Source organism: Nerophis ophidion, linkage group LG21, assembly GCF_033978795.1.
Source record: "Nerophis ophidion isolate RoL-2023_Sa linkage group LG21, RoL_Noph_v1.0, whole genome shotgun sequence".
In the NCBI taxonomy this organism is placed as follows: Eukaryota; Metazoa; Chordata; class Actinopteri; order Syngnathiformes; family Syngnathidae; genus Nerophis; species Nerophis ophidion.
Window position 1 is genome coordinate 14,183,441 of NC_084631.1, and position 22,447 is coordinate 14,205,887.

The window sequence follows — 22,447 nt, forward strand, 5'->3', positions numbered from 1 at the left end:
TCATTCTGGGGTACATACATGCACTGAACAAGACAAAAACCAATACAATGTAGTTTAATAAATTATTCATATTAATATTATGATTTTTACCGTTGGCGCTGTAGCACACTAAAAACATTACCATATCTTGCAAGAAATGTGTACATACTGTACTGTATGTTCACCATGTAGAAGAGGCACAAATCAACGACCATTTTGGTTTTCAGCTGCCATTTTGCGCGAAATTGGGGTGGTTTCATTTTTCCTTAGCTTTTGTTTGTTTAATATCTCAATAAAAAAAACATGTTTATTTTGTCTTTAGAAGGTGTCGTGGGCCTCAGTGTGGCTCACACTGTGGACACCCCTTGATTCGATCATGAACTGTCAAGGCATTAAAACACCAATTTCACCTTGAAAAATACTTTGTGAGGGTTGTGAAAATGACCAACACATTTGGGGAATGATTTAAACGATTAAACTTTTAAACTAATGACATTGAGGCCTTCACACAAAACAAGTCAATACAACACAGCAACATCAAACAATCCTAAGGACATAAGAAGGACCAACAGCCTCACAAAAAGGAGTTGAGAAGAATACATCACACACATTACATTAAAGCGGTCTTGTTCAGTTAACTGGTCGAATGTTTACATTTTTTTATCCAAATCAACTTTGCATTACGTAAGTGCAGAGGTGTCAAATATGGGGTTTTATCCGAGTGCGCCAAGTATAAAAATGAACTGCAAATGTTAATGAGAGAAACTGCTGTTCTAAAAGTGTCCACTGGATGTCGCAATTGCAGTTCTGTTTATAGGTTTTACAGCACGAACAAAGGGGAGGTACACAGGAAGTGGCTGCGGGTCCTCCCCCTTGAAATAAATGAAATGCAAAACTTGCCATTTTACGACTTCTGCTTCGATTACATTGTGTTTGGCACCCTCATTTTACCAAAATGTCGCTGTCCTAAAGTAGAAAAGTGGAAGCAGAGTGTAACTCAACCCTCTTGATTGGTTTTGATTGATTGATTGATTGATTGAGACTTTTATTAGTAGATTACACTGTACAGTACATATTCCGTACAATCGACCACTAAATGGTAGCATCCAAATACAAACCCTGTTTCCATATGAGTTGGGAAATTGTGTTAGATGTAAATGTAAACGGAATACAATGATTTGCAAATAATTTTCAACCCAAATTCAATTGAATATGCCACAAAGACAACATATTTGATGTTCAAACTGATAAACTTTTTTTTTTTGCAAATATCTATTAACTTTAGAATTTGATGCCAGCAACACATGACAAAGAAGTTGGGAAAAATGGAAATAAATACTGATAAGGTTGAGGAATGCTCATCAAACACTTATTTGGAACATCCCACAGGTTGCAGGCTAATTGGGAACAGGTGGGTGCAATGATTGGGTATAAAAGCAGCTTCCATGAAATGCTCAGTAATTCACAAACAAAGATGGGGTGAGGGTCACCACTTTGTAAGCAAATTGTCGAACAGTTTTAGAACAACATTTCTCAACAAGCTATTGCAAGGAATTTAGGGATTTGACCATCTACTTTCCGTAAAATCATCATAAGGTTCAAAGAATCTGGAGAAATCACTGCATGTAAGCGATGATATTACAGACCTTTGATCCCTCAGGCGTTACTACATTAAAAACCGACATGAGTGTGTAGAGGATATCACCACATGGACTCAGAAAAACTTAATAAAACTACTGTCAGTAACTACAGTTGGTCGCTACATCTGTAAGAACAAGTTAAAACTCTACTATGCAAAGCCAAAACCATTTACAACAACACCCAGAAAAGCCTCCGGCTTCGCTGGGCCCGAGCTCATCTAAGATGGACCGATGCAAAGTGGAAAAGTGTTCTGTGGTCTGACGAATCCACATTTCAAATTGCATTTTGAAACTGTGGACTTATTGTTCTCCGGAACATCCATCATCATCTTACGCTTATCCGAGGTCGGGTCGCGGGGGCAACAGCCTAAGCAGGGAAACCCTGACTTCCCTCTCCCCAGCCACTTTGTCTAGCTCTTCCCGGGGGATCCCAAGGCGTTCCCAGGCCAGCCGGGAAACATAGTCTTCCCAACGTGTCCTGGGTCTTCCCCGTGGCCTCCTACCGGTTGGACGTGCCCTTAACACCTCCCAAGAGAGGCCTTTGGGTGGCATCCTGACCAGATGCCCGAACCACCTCATCTGGCTCCTCTCGATGTGGAAGAGAAGCGGCTTTACTTTGAGTACCTCCCGGATGGCAGAGCTTCTCACCCTATCTCTAAGGGAGAGCCCCGCCACCCGGCGGAGGAAACTCATTTCGGCCGCTTGTACCCGTGATCTTATCCTTTCGGTCATGACCCAAAGCTCATGACCATAGGTGAGGATGGGAACGTAGATCGACCGGTAAATTGAGAGCTTTGCCTTCCGGCTCAGCTCCTTCTTCACCACAACGGATCGGTACAACTTCCGCATTACTGAAGACGCCGCACCGATCCGCCTGTCGATCTCACGATCCACTCTTCCCTCACTCGTGAACAAGACTCCTAGGTACTTGAACTCCTCCACTTGGGGCGGGGTCTCCTCCCCAACCCGGAGATGGCATTCCACCCTTTTCCGGGCGAGAACCATGGACTCGGACTTGGAGGTGCTGATTCTCATTCCGGTTGCTTCACACTCGGCTGTGAACCAATCCAGCGAGAGCTGAAGATCCCGGTCAGATGAAGCCATCAGGACCACATCATCTTCAAAAAGCAGAGACCTAATCCTGCGGTTACCAAACTGGAACCCCTCAACGCCTTGACTGCGCCTAGAAATTCTGTCCATAAAAGTTATGAACAGAATCGGTGACAAAGGACAGCCTTGGCGGAGTCCAACTCTCACTGGAAATGTGTTCGACTTACTGCCGGCAATGCGGACCAAGCTCTGGCACTGATCGTACAGGGAGCGGACCGCCACAATAAGACAGTCCGATACCCCATACTCTCTGAACACTCCCCACAGGACTTCCCGAGGGACACGGTCGAATGCCTTCTCCAAGTCCACAAAGCACATGTAGACTGGTTGGGCAAACTCCCATGCACCCTCAAGAACCCTGCCGAGAGTATAGAGCTGGTCCACAGTTCCACGACCAGGACGAAAACCACACTGTTCCTCCTGGATCTGAAGTTCGACTATCCGGCGTAGCCTCCTCTCCAGTACACCTGAATAAACCTTACCGGGAAAGCTGAGGACTGTGATCCCACGATAGTTGGAACACACCTTCCGGTCCCCCTTCTTAAAGAGAGGAACCACCACCCTGGTCTGCCAATCCAGAGGTACCGCCCCCGATGTCCACGCGATGCTGCAAAGTCTTGTCAACCAAGACAGCCCCACAGCATCCAGAACCTTAAGGAACTCCGGGCGGATCTCGTCCACCCTTGGGGCCTTGCCACCGAGGAGCTTTTTAACTACCTCAGCGACCTCAGCCCCAGAAATAGGAGAGTCCACCACAGATTCCCCAGGCACTGCTTCCTCATAGGAAGACGTGTTGGTGGGATTGAGGAGGTCTTCGAAGTATTCCTTCCACCTATCCACAACATCCGCAGTTGAGGTCAGCAGAACACCATCCGCACCATACACGGTGTTGGTAGTGCACTGCTTCCCCTTCCTGAGGCGGCGGACGGTGGTCCAGAATCGCTTCGAAGCCGTCCGGAAGTCGTTTTCCATGGCTTCCCCGAACTCCTCCCATGTCCGAGTTTTTGCCTCCGCGACCGCTGAAGCTGCACATCGCTTGGCCTGTCGGTACCTGTCCACTGCCTCCGGAGTCCTATGAGCCAAAAGGACCCGATAGGACTCCTTCTTCAGCTTGACGACATCCCTCACCGCTGGTGTCCACCAAGGGGTTTTAGGATTGCCGCCCCGACAGGCACCAACTACCTTGCGGCCACAGCTCCGATCTTCCGCCTCGACAATAAAGGTGCGGAACATGGTCCACTCGGACTCAATGTCCAGCACCTCCCTCGTGACATGTTCAAAGTTCTTCCGGAGGTGGGAATTGAAACTTTGTCTGACAGGAGACTCTGCCAGACGTTCGCAGCAGACCCTCACAATGCGTTTGGGCCTGCCAGGTCTGTCCGGCATCCTCCCCCACCATCGCAGCCAACTCCCCACCTGGTGGTGATCGGTAGAAAGCTCCGCCCCTCTCTTCACCCGAACAAAGAGTAAATTAACCATCTGGATTGTTATAGGCGCAAAGTTCAAAAGCCAGCATCCGTGATGGTATGGAGGTGTATTAGTGCCCAAGGCATGGGTAACTTACACATTTGTGAAGGCACCATTAATGCTGAATGGTCCATACAGATTTTGGAGCAACATACGTTGTCATCCAAGCAACATTATCATGGACACCAATGGTTATTTCAGCAAGAAAATGCCAAGCCACATGTTACAACAGTTTGGCTTCGTAGTAAAAGAGTACGCCTGCAGTTCAGACCTTTCTCCCATTGAAAATGTGTGGCGCATTATGAAGCGTAAAATAAGACAGCGGAAACCCCGGACTGTTGAACAACTGAAGCTCAACATAAAATAAGAATGGGGAAGAATTCCACTTTCAAAGCTTCAATAATTAGTTTCCTCAGTTCACAAACGTTTGTTGAGTGTTGTAAAAAAAAAAGTTGAAATATCACAGTGGTGAACATGCCCTTTACCAACTACTTTGGCACGTGTTGCAGCCAAGAAATTCTAAGGGAATTATTATTTGCAAAAAAAAAATTACGTTTATTAGTTTGAACATCAAATACCTTGTCTTTGTAGTGCATTCGACTGAATATGGGTTGAAAAGGATTTGCAAATCATTGGATTCCGTTTATATTTACATTTAACACAATTTCCCAACTCATATGGAAACGGGGTTTGTAAGTTTTTCAACTTGTTTAAGTCGGGGTCCATGTTAATCAATTCATGGTTCATGGTTTCTACTTCCGTTTTATAGGGTTTGGTTGATCCTGCCAGTAGCATATGTTTGTCTCAAAGATTAAGCCATGCAAGTGCAAGTGCAAGTGCTCCGCACTCTGTTTGGATAAATACGTGGAAAAGAAAAATGATACTTACAATCATTTTTATTGCCGTATTTTCCAGACTATGGAGGCACCGGGATATATTTTAGAAGAAAAAAATATGTTTCTATATATGAGCCGCACCGGACTATAAGCCGAAAGATATTTATTTTTATTTAAAAACTTTAATTGTTTCCAAACGGTGTCTGTAACACAGGTGGCAGTAAAACGAATGATCAGACAAAACAGAAGTCATCGTCATGGACCCACTAGCTGTGGAAGCTAGCTCTTCAATCAGATGAACAGACTCAATAAGTCCCCTGTGACATTTTGGTGGATTTACTGAGGAATTTGTGAAACTAAAACCATACAAAAGTAATGCCATTGTAAGTTAATAATACTAAACTAGGGCACCCGTAAATGTGTCAGCATAGTAGCTCATGCTAGCGATGACAGCACGTACAAATGTGCATGGAAACACTCCTACGGACATCACACACGGGACGGCTTAGTAAGAATAAAAAGTTTTAGTTATACTGTAAAACTTACAAACATTGCTTGGAGTGAAGAATGAAGAATCCAAACAAGTAGAAACGCTATGCAAGGCTGAAAGAACACAGCACTCCGGTTAAAAAAAAAAAAAAGCACTCCTCGTGAATTGAAGAACTCATCCAAACTCGTCCATAGGATGGCACCGTAGCACAAACAATAAAGCACTTTCTATGTGTATTTGTTTGTTTTGTTTTTAACAATTTTATTATGGCTTTTATCGAACAAAAATCCATAAATTTACAGCACCGTCTTATAAGCCGCAGCGTTCAAAGTCTAGGAAAAAAGTAGAGGCTTAAAGCCCGGAATTTACAGTATGTATTATCTATTTTGTATTTTTTTCTCTTCTATATAGGCTGTAACTTTAAGTTTAATGGCTTTATTAATACGTAGTATTCAGCTGACGTCACGTCGGGCTCATTAAATATGCGAAACTCGAAGTGGTGTGCCAGTGAAAGTCTGTTGGCAGAGCATTCTGGGCGGCATTTGGCATTTCTCCAAGAAAAAATGCCCCATGCTTGCGTTGTTTTAGGCTGTTGGAACTGTTCAAAACGCGAAGAGGATACACGTTTCTTCAGAGTTCCCCGAAAAGTAATGAAGAAGGGCGAAAGACGTCAAGATCACGAAAAACGCGGAGAAAAGTGGAACTATTGCTATGTCGTCATTTTTTGGCATCATAACATTTTCTTTCGTTTTTTCAAAATGTATATTATGTTTATAAACTCAGGAAATATGTCCCTGGACACATGAGGACTTTGAATATGACCAATGTATGGTCCTGTAACTACTTGGTATCGGATTGATACCTAAATTTGTGGTATCATCCAAGTAACAGAAGAATAAATGATTATTACATTTTAACAGAAGTGTAGATAGAACATGTTAAAAGAGAAAGTAAGCAAATAAGTAATATATAAAGTAATAATTCATTTTCTACCACCTTTTCTTAATGATTTTGACAAAATAATAGAATGGAAAATTACACAATATGTTACTGCATATGTCAGTAGCTAAAGTAGGAGCCTTGGTTTGTTTACTTACTAATAAAAGACAAGTTGTCTTGTATGTTCACTATTTTATTCAAGGACAAACTTGCAATAAGAAACATTTGTGTAATGTACCCTAAGATTTGTTGTTAAAATAAAGCCACTCATGCAATTTTTTTGGTCCCCTTTACTTTGAAAAGTATCCAAAAGTACCAAAAAGTATCAAAATTATTTTGGTACCGGTACCAAAATTTTGGTATCGGGACAACACCACAACCTATACACTGAGACAAAGTCTGAGTTCAATCTGTCCTTGGTTGAGTTTTTGAAACTGCACCAATTTTTTCCTTAGATTTTTAGACTAACTCAAAGTGATTTGTCAAGAAGATTATTTGTGATGTGTATATTTTCAAAATGTGCTTGTTGTAATTTTTGGCCAAGGTAAAACAAAGAAAAAAATCTGAAGTTGTCTTTATTTTTACGTTATTATGCTATGATTTTACCAGTCCGGCCCGCTACGGAATAGATTTTCCTCTCTTTCTAAAATAAATTTGACACCCCTGTGTTAGTGTTTTTCTACATTTTGATATTAACACATTAACTTCCTTTTACACATGCGCATCAATTAAAAATGTTGAGAATTTGAAATGTATTAGGCGCTATTGTAAAACCAAACAACTTCGCATGAACGGTAAGTAGATATGTACGATAATGGCTTTTTTGCCGATATCCAATATTCCGATATTGTCCAACTCTTAATTATTGATTCCGATATCAACCGATTCCGATATATACAGTCATGGAATTAACACATTATTATGCTAATTTTGTTGTGATGTTGCGCTAGATGCATTAAACAATGTAAGAAGGTTTTCCAAAATAAATCAACTCAAGTTATGGAAAAAAATGTCAACATGGCACTGCCATATTTATTATTGAAGTCAGAAAGTACATTATTTTTTTTAACATGCTTCAAAACAGCTGCTTGGAATTTGAGATATGCTCTCCCTGAAAGAGCATGAGGAGGTTGAGGTGGGCAGGGTTGGGGGGGCTGGGTTTAGGGGGTAGTGGGGAAGTATATTGTAGCATCCCGGAAGAGTTAGTGCTGCAAGGGGTTCTGGGTATTGGTGTTGTTGTGTTTATGTTGTGTTACGGTGCGGATGTTCTCCCGAAATGTGTTTGTCATTTCACAGTGTGGCGCATATTTGTAACAGTGTTAAAGTTGTTTATACGGCCACCCTCAGTGTGACCTGTATGGCTGTTGACCAAGTATGAGTTGCATTTACTTGTGTGTGTATGTGTGTGTATGTGTGTGTGTGTGTGTGTGTGTGTGTGTGTGTGTGTGTGTGTGTGTGTGTGTGTGTGTGTGTGTGTGTGTGAAAAGCCGTAGATATTATGTGACTGGGCCGGCACGCAAAGGCAGTGCCTTTAGGTTTATTGGCGCTCTGTACTTCTCCCTACGTCCATGTACCAGTCCGTACAGCGGCGTTTTAAAAAGTCATAAATTTTAATATTTGACACCGATGACGATAATTTCCAAAATTACATTTTAAAGCATTTAGTGGCCGATAATATCAGCAGTCCGATATCGGACATCTCTAACGGTAAATTTAGGTTCCAAGTGACAAGGTAGTAACTGGACCAAAGAAAGAAGAAACTATCGGGGCCAATTCATCTACCTGCAACAAATAACATTCTTGCAAGTATTGTAGCATCCTGACAGAAGCCCTCACAACACAGTTAGTGTCACAGTGCTACCATATCCAGGAGCCACAACATTAACAATACAGCACGTCTTAATTATGCACCATTGATGGTTATGGCGAGCGAAGTTGCATTCTGGAGCACTGGGAATTTTGGGCACCAAACATTACAACTAAAGTAAGTTGTTTTTTTGCACGTACTTTATGTTCTGTATTGCTGCAATAATTATGACAATTTGTTGTAGATTATATTGATTATTTTTGTATGCATTCCATTGAGCCTGGGTTGGTTTGTGCCTCATTCCTGTAAGAATCCTGCGTCCCACTGAAGCATGAAGGAGAGGGGCGAGGGTTGGTTAATTTATCCAGGACTGGCTGCAGTGTGCTCAAAAAACCACTAGGTAGCATCTGTTCGCAGATAATACTGTATCATCTCTTTCTCTTTCGGACTTATCAATAGTGCATTCTTTACTCATGCTTTAAGTGAAGGATGAGACCCAATATACTTGGTTATTATTTGATAAACATTAATAAAACAGAAGGGAAAATGAACATAACTGCACTGCAGATGGAGCAATAAAAACACCAATAGAAATAACACTATTGGTAATGAATAATACTAACAATTACCTCTATTATCAACCATACAATTGTTTCAAATGCAACGATACATATATGTAATGATAACTTCAATAACAAAAGAAAGCAGATTAATGGAAGGGTGAAAAGAGAAGCAAACTATATGAACCTTGTACATTGTTATAGTAACAACAGGTTAAGCTTTATCAGTGTGCCATGTTTAACCAAGCATTATTTGATGGCTATCATGCCTAGCAGAATGTGCTTCCACTATATCAAATAAATAAGCAAATATTAGCCATTCTACAGTGATTTGTTCAAATCACTAGCCTGTTCAACTTGATTGTTGCAAAATTACATAAGAAAAAAATAAGACGTTATATATATATATATATATATATATATATATATATATATATATATATATATATATATATATATATATATATATATATATACATATACATGTGTACATATATATATATATATATATATATATATATATATATATATATATATATATATTTATTTATATATATAAATGTGCATGTCTTCAGTTTTTTAAGTCGTATTTTGGACACTGTAAAGTACCGACTTGGTACTAGTAACAGTTCAAATGTAAACAATATACATTATGTACCTTATTAAGATCGTGTGCAGTAAAGTATTCATATTTTAATATAAAATGTTCCTTAAGACTTACAATTTGTCATTAAAATGTTTTTTTTAAATAATATAAATCTGACCTCGAAAAATATTCACCCCCATGAGGTGTCTGAGGTCTGCAGATCCATTTTTTTCTTGTCATACCAACCTTACTTTACTCTACAAATCATGTCTCAAAACATATTTAAACATTTTGTTTTTAAACCGTCATAAAAACTTTGCAATCTCTGTCTGCTTTTCATTTCTTTCAATTATCTATTTATTTTAAGTTATCTGTTCTTGACTCTGTCAGGTATTACCCTGTTTACTTTTGAATGTGCCTTTGAGCTTGAATTGTGATGAGGTGGTGACTTGTCCAGGGTGTAAGCAGCCTCCCGCCCTAATGCAGCTGAGATAGGCTCCAGCACCCCCCAAAAAGGGACAAGCGGTAGGTAATGGATGGATGTCTTAAAAATGTCTTACATAAACAAAATGGGTCGGATAAAAGATGTGAGCGGCGTACTGTTTGCATGTTTGATAGTAAAACGGGTTGACTTCTTTTTCCACTTGCGTCATAATAATGATACTAAAACATTGCCAGCAACAAATCAATATTTTTACTTTCCTATTAGGGAAACATGTTTCTTAATACACAACAAACTGCTTTTAAACTTCATTTTTTTTTCAGGCCCAAATGTGAGCATATTTCAAATGCTGAAAAATGTCTGCAGTGGACGCAGCGGATGGAAAACTATAAATCCAAAGTATCCCAAAGGGATGTAATAAAGCAGAATATGAAGCAGCACAGCAATCCACGCAGAAACAAAAAGAAGCAGAAAAAGGGTCTTACTGAATGTTGGAGCTGTTCCAGTATATGGAGTGCCTGTTGGCGGACACCTGGAGCAGGTTGGCCCAGGTGAGAGTAGTAATAAGCAGCCAGAGGGACAGCGGCACCGGAGCCATGCTCCCGGATCCCCCACCCCTCCCTGCGTGACTTGGGGCCGCTTTCTCGGTGCCTTCAGCCCACCAAAGAGCGCCACTCACGCATCACAGCTAACGCCTGGAAGACAGGAAAAAGGGCGACTATAAAATTGTTGCTTATTATAGTTGTAAAAATAAAAAATAAATGATGTGAGTTTTAAAAAAAAGGAGCACTTATAACTAAGTAGTCCGCTGTTGAATTGTTTATTTTAAAAAAAAAGAATATAAAAAAAAGGAGCCAAGCAGTCCTTAATGGTCTTTCCTCACCGGGTAAAGAGTTCGGGTGGCGGGGACAGCCAACGAGGGAGGTCGGTCTTCTTCCACCAGGCATGAAACGCTCCAAATTTCAGAAGAGTTGCTGATGTACGAATACAATTATGTTTTGTTTTGTTTTGTTTTTTTAAAGACCAAATCAAGTCCAACTTGTTCGTACTTAAAAAATATTCGACGACGCGAAGCAATTCATCCAAGGCTGAATCCGACGACACGGAGCATCGCTTCCTGCCTCGAGCTCCTCTCCTCCGTCTCCCTCCTTTTGGCAGCCAAGCGCTCCTTCACTTCGCTGACCCCGCCCACCCCCCGCTGACGTCACGGGCGCAGTCCTCCAACGTGGTGGCGCAGCACGTCGGGAGCCGGTGCCGCTTCCAAGTTCCCATCAAGCATAAAGCACTCCACCTATCATCTGCCACATACGTCTGACTGCCAGCCAGCGGCGCGCGCACATCTGGAGCGTATTTTGCAGCTTGGACACGCCCCCTAATACTACTACTACTACTACACGCACACGCACACAGACACACATTCAAAGTGGAACGCCTGGACTAAGCACAAAGAGTGTAAATATGTTCCAAATTACATGTAACACTTACTAAAACAAACACATTTTATACGCGCCGCTAAACTTTTTCCGGACAAATCTCTCTCCTTGCAACAAGCAACAGGTGGCGCTCTCACCCCTAACTATTGTGTGTTTTAGCGCAGTGGTCCCCAACCTTTTTGTATCCGCGGACCGGTCAACGCTTATTAATTTGTCCCGCGGCCCGGGGGGGCGGGGCGGGGGGGTGGGGAGATAATTTTTTTTAAATTTAATTTTTTTTCTTTGTCATGAAAAAGGGACGTTTTTGTCATGAAAAGGGGAGGTTTTTGTGGTTGTTGCACTAATTTTAAGTGTATATTGTGTTTTTTATGTTGATTTAATAAAAAAAAAAAAAAATATATATATATATATATATATACATAGTTTTTATTTATTTATTTATTTTTTTAATAAAAATGAGTAAAACATTCTTCTGCGGCCCGGTACCATTCGGGCCACGGCCCGGTACCGGTGGTTGGGGACCACTGTTTTAGCGGATTGACTACCTATTTTTACCATATCTGTATGCGCTAATATCGATTGCATATCAAAATATCGATACTTTAAGGCAGGGGTCACCAACCAGGTAGGCCGTAAGGACCAGATGAGTCGCCCGCTGGCCTGTTCTAAAAAATAGCTCAAATATCAGCACTTACCAGTGAGCTGCCTCTATTATTTACATTTTATTTATTTACTGGCAAGCCCGTCTCGCTTTGCTCGATATTTTTAATTCTAAGAGAGACAAAACTCAAATAGAATTTAAAAATCCAAGAAAATATTTTAAAGACTTGGTCTTCACTTGTTTAAATGAATTCATTTATTGTTTTACTTCGCTTCATATAACTTTCAGAAAGACAATTTTAGAGAAAATTTTGGATTTTTAAACACATACGTCTTTTTACCTTTAAAAATCCTTCCTCTTCATTCCTGACAATTTAAATCAGTGTTCAAGTATTTTGAATTTTTTTGTAAAAAATAATAAATACATGTTAATTTAATTCTTCATTGTAGCTTATGTTTTTTCGACCAAGAATATTTGTAAAATATTTCTTCAAACTTATTATGATTAAAATTAAATATATATATATTCTGGCAAATTTAGAAAATCTGTAGAATCAAATTAAAATCTTATATATATTTGTGATTTAGGGCTACATAAATAAACATTGATTGATTGATTGATTGATTGATGTCAAAGTCTTCTCAAATTCTTTTAAAATTTTTGTTCTGGAAAATCTAGAAGAAATAATGATTTGTCTTTGTTAGAAATATAGCTTGGTCCAATTTGTTATATATTATAACAAAGTGCAGATTGGATTTTAACCTATTTAAAACATGTTATTAAAATTCTAAAATTAATCTTAATCAAGGAAAATTACTAATGATGTTCCATAAAATATTTTTTTTATTTTTTCAAAAAGATTCGAATTAGCTAGTTCTTCTCTTCATTTTTTTTCGGTTGAATTTTGAATTTTAAAGAGTCGAAATTAAAGATAAACTATGTTTCAAAATTTAATAAAAAATTTTTTGTGTATTTTCTCCTCTTTTAAACCGTTCAATTAAGTGTTTTTTTTTTTCATCATTTACTCTACAAAAAACCTACCATAAAAGGAAAAAAAATGTTTGACGGAATGACAGACAGAAATACACATTATTATTTTTTTATAGATTTATTTATCGAAGTTAAATTAAGCAAATTGGCTATTTCTGGTAATTTATTTAAGTGTGTATCAAACTGGTAGCCCTTCACGTTAATCAGTACCGAAGAAGTAGCTCTTGGTTTCAAAAAGGTTGGTGACCCCTGCTTTAAGGCATACTTGCCAACCTTGAGACCTCCGATTTCGGGTGGTGGGGGGTGGAGGTCGTGGTCGGGGGTTGGGCGAGGGGTGTGGTTGGGAGGGGGGGGGGCTGGGGGCGTTGTTGGGGGCGTGGTTAAGAGGGGAGGAGTGTATTTACAGCTATCCATCCATCCATTTACTACCGTTTATTCCCCTTGGCGGTTGCGGTGGACACTGGTGCCTATCTCAGCTTCTATCGGGCGGAAGGCGGGGTACACCTTGGACAACTCGCCACCTCATTGCAGTATGTGTAGAAATCTTCATTTATAATTGAATCACCTGTTTATTTTTCAACAAGTTTTAGTTATTTTTATATCTTGTTTTCCAAATAGTTCAAGAAAGACCACTACAAATGAGCAATATTTTGCACTGTTATACAATTTAATAAATCATAAACTGATGACATAGTGCTGTATTTTACTTCTTGTCTCTTTTTTTCAAGCAAAAATGCTTTGCTCTGATTAGGGGGTACTTGAATTTAAAAAAAATTCACAGGGGGTACATCTCTGAAAAAAGGTTGAGAACCATAGCTCTAAAAGCCGTAGATGTTATTATCACACATGCATGCACAGTAGATGTCAGTATTGTCCTGTTTAAGAGTGTCACAACATTGCTGTTTGCGGCATACGAACTGCTTTAGGTAGTCTAAAAACGTGACTGCTGTTGTTGTGTGTTGTTACAGCACAGGGAGGACGTTAATGAAACTCCCTAACAATAAACCCATATAAAAAAACAAGAACTCGCTCTCGATCATTCTACAGTTATAACGTCATTGGGCAGGCACGCTGTTTATATTGTGGGAAAGCGGACGTGAAAGCAGGCTGTCGACACGTCACTCAGGTCCGTCACTCAGGAGATCAGAAAATATCCTAATGATTGAGGGAACCCCTCATTAAACAGTTCTGTAGAGATGAAGTAGTCTTGTGATTATTTCCCACACATACATATTGCGCTCTACCACGGTATCGAGCACTATTCTCCGGATAATCCAATCAAGATATATATATATATATATATACATATATACACATTCATATGTATACATACATATACACATACATATATATATATATATATATGCAGAAATACACAACTTTGTGTTATAAATGTCTAAGTATAATATTATTAGTTTAAAAATGTAAAAAAAAAATGTGTCATTACATGTCGATTTTTGGCGCCTTTTTACTGTTATTTATTAGATATATGTTATTATCTGAAAATACTTTTTTTTTTTTTAATTTTAGCAGACACGTTAGCCTACAACATGGTGTTGGGATTAAAGAACAACAGTGAAAATGTAGGGGTAACAAAGAGCATAAAGACAGAATGTAATGAGAAAATAGCTTAAAATGCAGTACAAACAGTTTTAAAATGAATGAATAATTAATAAAAAAAACAGTATGTGGGGGGATATTTTGATATTTTTTTATTTTATAAAAAAACACTACAAACAGACAATATATATCAAAAACCTAGTGTCAGCTTTTTGTTCTAAGTGACAAATTGTAGTATTATTACTGTCAAGCGATGCGTTATGGAAGACGACAGAGGTTGTAGTGATTTTAAAATGCAGACAAACGAGGTGGCAGCGTGCAGTAAAAAGAGGTATTTATTGATTAAACAAACAAAATTAAAAGTGAGAGCAACAGGGAAGTGCTCTGACTAGACAGACTATGAGGGAAACAAAACAAACTGCTGGAACACAGCAAAAACACTTACTAAGAATGTGGAGCAGACAGCGTCCACAAAGTACGTATCTACCTTACATTAGCGTCGAAAGAAAACTCAACAGTTACTAGTGGAACGACACAGGAGGTCCTTCATACCGACAGCCATCAGACTGTATAATGCCTATGTCCTTCTTGACTGCACTTAAATGTAGAACATATGTAGAATATATTTATATCATTCATATATTTATATATAATATATGATATATGTTATTTATTATTATTATTGTCTATTGTGAGCGAACTGTGGTACTGAATTACCCCCAGGGATCAATGAAGTACTTTCTATTCTATTCTATTCTATTCTATTCTATTCTTGTGGATAACGTCCCAACAAACAAATGTTGAAAGCTCAACTTAAATAGTGCTAATTACAAACAGGAAACAGGTGAGGGGAAAAGTACTCAAAGGCAGGTTTAAAGGGAAAAGAAGGAAGTGAAAAATCACAAAATCAGAGCGCAATACAGGAACTAAAACTACACCCTGAAAACCACCAAGAAACTCAAAATAAAGCATGGCTTGGTGTGAACAAAACGGATACCAGACATTTTAGAAAACAAAGCCGAAAAAGTCCAAGGTCACGGCAGGGCGTAGGGAAGACTATGCGGTAGGTCGCCTGGCCGTATGTCCTTGCAACCAGCGGGGAAGTGTCAGATGGTGGCAGCGAATAGACCGCTGCTGCAGCTGGCGAGGTAGGCGACCATGGAACGGCCACATCCGTGGCCAACGAGGAAGCCGACGCGAGTAGCCAGGCCAAGCTGCAGATACTGCGGAGGGCTTCCATGAATCAGTCACTTTGTTAGCCGATGAGAGGGCTGCGTGCCAGCATCTGATGGTTGCTTGCATGGCAGGAAAGCTGGAGCTGACTCCAGAACAAGCGGGCGACGATGAGCCCACTGGAGATGATGATGGCGGCGTCGTAGAAAGACCCACTGGAGACAATGATGGCGGTGTCGTGTAAAGACCCGCTGGAGACGATGATGGCGGCGTTGCGGAAAGACCCACTGGAGACGATGATGGCAGCGTCGTGGAAAGACCCGCTGGAGACGAGGACAGCAGCGTCGTGGAAAGACCTGCTGAAGACAAAATGGTGGCTGCGCCGTTGGTGTCTGCAGAGCTGGAGCAGCAGGCGGCTGTGTCAATGACGTCTGCAGGACTAGAGCAGCAGGGCGGAGCGCTGGAGGCAGCGGCCCAGCAGGGCGTAGCACAGGCGGATGAGGCCGAGGAGTGCGTAGCACAGGCGGAGGAGGGCAAGCAGGCGGTAGGAGCCTGTCTGGGTGCAGTACTGGCGGCGGAAACAGCACAGGAAGTGACCGTTTGGCTGGACGCAGCTGTGCCTCCCCAGTTGCACAGCTAACAACCATAGCCCACCCTCAGGAAGCGGATACCAGACGCTGTCACTGGTTAGAGGGAGGAGCATTTGACCCTTGACCTGAGTGGGAAAAGAAGGACTCTGGGAAGCCGGGGAGAGAAAAAGTCTGTAACAAATGAGTCCTCTGCTGGGGACGTGGCTGCGCGCCTCAGTCGTTTGCGCCTTCCTGCACGAGCCCTCAGCAATGGTGGCGCAAATTCATCCTTGGCCCCACACTGGCCAACAGCCCAAGCTGTGGACAAAGAGGCAAAGTGGTAAATGGGGTTACCGTATTCCACCCTCTTGGAAGAGGAAGGGTGCATCGATTTAGCTTCCTGCAGCAGAAGAGGTTGCGCGTTGTGACGACATTCTGAAGTGAGCTTCCGCCTTCGTTGATGACACGCAGGCTCGTCACTCGGCCAACAAGAGTCTTTGGGTACCAGACCACCACCTGGCCCTCACATCAAAGTCTCTTGTATAGCGAAATCTCTGCCTCCATTTTTGCCCAAAAAATCCTCTTGTATTCCTCGTCTGCAAAATCACATGGTCAGGACATTCTGTTAAAGGCCAACTGAAATGAGATTTTCCCATTTAAACGGGGATAGCAGTTCAATTCTATGTGTCATACTTGATCATTTCGCGATATTGCCATATTTTTGCTGAAATGATTTAGTAGAGAACATCGACGCTAAAGTTTGCAAGTTTTGTTGCTGATAAAAAAGCCTTGCCTTCACCGGAAGTCACAGACGATGACGTCACAAGGGTGAGGGCTCCTCACAACCTCACATTGTTTATAATGGGAGCCTCCAGCAGCAAGGGCTATTCGGACCGAGAAAACGACAATTTCCCCATTAATTTGAGCGAGGATGAAAGATTTGTGGATGATGTTATTGATAGCGAAGAACTAGAAAGAAAAAATACAAATAAAATAAAGTTTAAAAAAAAAAAGGAGATTGCATTGGGACAGATTCAGATGTTTTTAGACACATTTTTTAGTATAATTCTTCAAAATCCCTTATCTTTCTATTGTGTTGCTAGTGTATTAGTGATATTAAATAGTACCTGAGGGGTGTGTCCATGGGTGTCTTGAGGCCAGTCTCTGAGGGAAGTCGACATCAGCTGCATGGACGGCGCAAGCTCAGCTGATCTACGGTAAGAGGCGACTTTTTACCACAATTTTCTCACTGAAACCTGCCAGTTGACAAGTGGTCGGGAACTATGTTCGCTTGACCGCTCTGATCCATAGTAAAGCTTCACCTCCAGTAATTTTAAACAAGGAATCACCGTGTGTTTGTGTGGCTAAAGGCTAAAGCTTCACAACTCCATATTTCTACTTTTACTTCTTCATTATTAATTGAACAAATTGCAAAAGATTCAGCAACACCGATGTCCAGAATACTGTTTCATTGCGCGACTTTTAGCCGCAAGTGGTGCTGCGCAAATATTACCTGACAGTCCGTGACGTCATGCGCAAAATTTCATATACCATATTTACTGGAATAGCCATCGGAGCGCTAATTATTTTTGAACCTTTTCTCACTCCTGCGCTAATCAATGGCGTGCAGGAAAAACGGGTGAGATTAATAAAATTCAAATAAAAATTATTCTGCGGCCGTGGTATGGTGGTTGGGGATTACTGCTCTTCAGCATGTCATCACAAACACTTTTACACCATGCTGTCTACGAGTCGGAGGGACACATGCATTTCGCTGTTCCTGACATGAGATTGCGATGCATACTTGGTCAACAGCATACCTTTTACACTGACAGTTGTGATATAAACAACTTTAACATTCTTACTAATATGCGCCAGACACTGTGAACCCACACCAAATACATTTCTGGAGAACATGGACTCTGTAACACATTATAAACGCAAGATAAGAATTACCCATAATGCCACCTTGCAGTGCTCTGTGAAGTGATCCTAACGGCTGGAGCAGAGCCTGTTGTGCTGTGCGCATGCGTCGTCGTGCATGCGTTTCAAAACACCAGATTTTCAGAGTAAAGTTTATGTAATATTTTAAGATTTATGTACGTACAACTATTAAACATTTAAATAGTATGAGGAAACATAAGTAAAACTTACTCTTCCCCCATATTTCATGTATTACGTTAATAAAATGTTTAATTTTACTTAAGAAACTCTAGTTCTTACTTGATGTTAAAAATATTAGGTATAAATTATGACAGTTACTCTAATAGCTCCAAAAAGTCACTTTTTTCAGTGTATAAGGGAAACAAATGCTGGAAAACAGCAAAAAATAAGATGGAGTAGACTTGTGCATACTTAAGCTCAGTAAGGAAGGAATCATCAATAGTGACCAGGGTATAGTGAATAACGTCCCGACAAACCAATGGTGGTGCAAGCTCAACTCAAATAGTGGTAATTACATATATAAAACAGGTGAGGGGAAAAGTGCTCGAAGGCAGGCGTGAAGCTGCTGCAGGAAAGGGGGAAAACAGGAAGTGAAAGACCACAAAATTAGAGCGCACGACAGGAATTAACACTACACCCAGAAAATCACCCAACATATCAAAATAAGGCATGGCCTGGTGTGACAAGCCCCGACAATTATTGGTTATTATTAATAAAAATATCAGCTTTTTTTCTTTTTGCTCTTTTTTTGTTACATGTTCACTGTTGTTTTTTTGTGTGGGTCAACAAGACTAGAGCTGTGGTCGACAAATGGCCCCGTGGCAGCACTTTGGACACCCTTGTAATAAGAAATGATAGTACACTTTGTCACCTATAACACAAAGCTTTAAATGTATGTGTGACGGACTCCCAGCCGTCCTCGTGAGGGTTGCGGTGACACTGGACACACGACGCGTCAAAGCAGGTTTGATTTACTTTTATTGTTTCACACGACCTTTCTTCGGGCCAGTCTGGCGCGCCCATTTCTAGTGCGCCGGCTCCTCTTCCTGGTCGCGCTGGACCTTTCGGTGCTCGCCTGCTGCGTCTGTGGCGGGGACTCATTTTGGCGTGATCTCGGTTGTCGGGCTCGTGGTCGGGCTGCCGTGGTTTCCTCCTCTCTCCCCCCGATTATGCCCCCTTCGCCTCTCTTAAAGTCTAGGAGCAGATGCGCAGATTGTGAGCAGGTGTGTGTCCTACTCACCTGACTCCGATTGCCGTCCTACTGCCGCTCCGCTTGCGTCACGCCTCTCCTGGCCTCCATCTTGGTCCAGAGCGCCTCTCTCAGCCCGCTGTCGGTCCCTCGGCTGCGTCTCTCCACAGACCTCCCCACCAGTTCGACTTCTTTGCCTTTGTCTTTACGTTCTTCTTTGATTTCCCGAATTTCAATTATTTTGTCTTTCTCCTTGTCCTATTTGAGACTTTCCTTGTCCTCTTCGTCCTCTTCTTCCTTTTCTTGCATTTCTCCAATAATTTCTTTCTCAATTTCTTGAGCTTTTCCAACCTCTTCTTCATCCTCAATTTCTTCCTCTTCTTTTTCGTCTTCATCATTTTCCAGCAATTCTTCAATTATTTCTTCTATTTCAATTTCTTGAGTTACTTCTTCTCGTTTAAGTTTTTCTTTGTCCTCTTCTTCATTTTCTTGCATTTCTCCAAGAATGTCTTTCTCAATTTCTTGAGCTTTTCCATCCTTTTCTTCATCCTCAATTTCTTCCTCTTATTGTTCGTCTTCATCATTTTCCAGCAATTCTTCAATTATTTCTTCTATTTCAATTTCTTGAGTTACTTCTTCTCGTTTAAGTTTTTCTTTGTCTTCTTTGTCCTTTTTTTTCTTTTCTTGCATTTCTCCAATAATTTTTTTTCCATTTCTTCCTCTTCTTGTTCGTCTTCACCATTTTCCAGCAATTTTTCAATTATTTCTTCTATTTCAATTTCTTGAGTTACTTCTTCTCGTTTAAGTTTTTCTTTGTCCTCTTTGCCTTCTCCGTTCTCTACTTGCATTTCTCCAAGTAATTCTTCTTTTCTCTCAATTCGTTGAGGTTCTTCGACTTCGTCTTCATCTTTAATTTCTTCTTCATTTTCATCATCTTCATCTTCTTAATCTTCCAGAATTTTTTCAATTGTTTCTTCTTCTTCATCTTCTTCTTTAACATAAATTTTATCATCCTCGTCATCTTCATCATCGTCGTAATCTTCATCCTCAACATAAACTTCATCATCAACGTAGATATCACCATTAAAGTAAACTTAATTCTCAACGTAAATTTCTTTATCATAAACTTCTTCATATTCTTCTTTACCGTTATCTTCATTAACATAAACTTCTTCAACATAAATTTCTTCCCTGTACAATTCTTCTTCCGGGGGGCACTCGTCCTCCTTTTTGGCCGACAGCTCGCTCTGGTGGTCGGCCTGCTCCAACAGCGCTTCCAGCCTCTGAGTCTCCCGGCGCTTCTCCTCGAGCAGCCATGTATAACTTGCCACGAGAGCCCAGATGACTTCATCGTCCTCCGCTTTCAATGGTGTTTTCTTGTTGGGCGCCAATGTGACGGACTCCCAGCCGTCCTCGTGTGGGTTGCGGTGACACTGGACACACGACGCGTCAAAGCAGGTTTTATTTACTTTTAATGTTTCACACGACCTTTCTTCGGGCCAGTCTGGCGCGCCCATTTCTAGTGCACTGGCTCCTCTTCCTGGTCGCGCTGCACCTTTCGGCGCTCGCCTGCTGCATCTGCGGCGGGGACTCATTTTGGCGTGATTTCGGTTGTCGGGCTCGTGGTCGGGCTGCCGTGGTTTCCTCCTCTCTCCCCCCGATCGTGTCCCCTTCGCCTCTCTTAAAGTCTAGGAGCAGATGCGCAGATTGTGAGCAGGTGTGTGTCCTACGCACCTGACTCCGATTGCCGTCCTCCTGCCGCTCCGTGTGCGTCACGCCTCTACTCGCCGCCGCATGCCCTGCCTCCTGGCCTCCATCTTGGTCCAGAGCGCCTCTCTCAGCCCGCTGTCGGCCCCTCGGCTGCATCTCTCCACAGTATGTAATCTCTCTATATGTGATATATGTCTGTTTTCAGCAATTATTTTTTTTTACAAAATATCACAATGGCCGCCAGGGCAGCAACACTTGATATACTTTTTAAATTTTACCAGACACATTATGTATATTTGTACAAAATATCGTATTGGTATCGCCGATACCAGCCTGAAGTTTGCTCGAAATCGGATTGGAAAGTAAACCAGTGGCATTGCACATCACTGCTAAGTACCACCATGATGACCAACATTGATATACAGTAGGTCTAAGTATTCATTAAAACAAGACAGAGGTTTTATTTAACAAGTATATTTTATATTTTGGGCCACTGCAACCTTGCACACAGTTTGAACAGTAACACTGTGTTTGGATATAGGAAAATAAAACACGGTACTTGGATATGAATCAAATAATTGCACATAAAAGGTAAATAAACATCGTACTAAAATAAATATCAAAATACAGTTGTTAAAGAAGACATGAAAAAATACTTTAAAGTCATGTAAAACGATGCTGTACTTAAATGTTAAGTAAAAAAAAAAAGTAAAAAAAAAAGCCCAGTGTTGACCTATCCAGACAACAGCCGACCTTTCGTGGTTGATACAGATGCCAGTGATGCGGGTGTGGGATGTTGTGCTGTCGTAGGGAAGGAATCACAGCAAGCAGGTGGTGGCCTTTTACAGTCGGGGTTCAGCAAACCAAACCGGAACTACTGTGTCACCCTACGGGAATTGTTGGCCATCGTCCTGGGCCTTCATCATTTCCGGCCCTACCTTTATGGTCAGCGGTTTGTGTTGCGGAAGGATCACGTCTCCCTCACCTGGTTGCTGGACTTCAAGGAACCCAAGGGAAAATTGGCCGGGTGGGTTGAGATCTTGCAGGAATATGACTTCACGATTTGTCATTGACCAGGCCTCCCGCATGGCAACGCTGATGCACTGTCCAGATGGCCCTGTGAGAAGGCGTATCGTTTCTGCCGGCGGGCGGAGCAACGGTGCATGCCAGACCCGTCAGTAGCTGCAGTAAGGCAACATGACAACCCAGTCGACATGGACAGCTTCACCCCCAAACAACTGATTGACCGTCAAAGGCAAGACCCAGTGCCCAAGAGAGCTGGGTGGAGGCAGCAGCGTTTAGAATGGGCCACAGTGTGCACTTGGACACTATGACCAAAGCACTGTACTCCCACTGGGACAGCCTTCGGTTTTCTCCCGCATGCTGAACCGTCGCTGGGAAGCCCTGACAGGACAACGTGCT

The 22,447-nt window shown here is 41.4% G+C and overlaps 1 protein-coding gene across 1 annotated transcript in view; it reads right to left on the reverse strand.

Annotated features, from left to right (window-relative positions):
* Positions 1–11,115, reverse strand: part of efna3b (ephrin-A3b) — a 274,701-nt gene extending 263,586 nt beyond the window's left edge. The window contains exons 1-2 of the mRNA XM_061881978.1: positions 10,740–11,115; positions 10,342–10,551 (exon numbers count right to left, since the gene is read on the reverse strand). Of these exons, the coding sequence (XP_061737962.1) occupies positions 10,342–10,454 (113 nt within the window). The 5' untranslated portion in view covers positions 10,455–10,551; positions 10,740–11,115. The remainder of the gene's footprint in view (positions 1–10,341; positions 10,552–10,739) is intronic.
* Between the last annotated feature and the right edge of the window lie 11,332 nt (positions 11,116–22,447).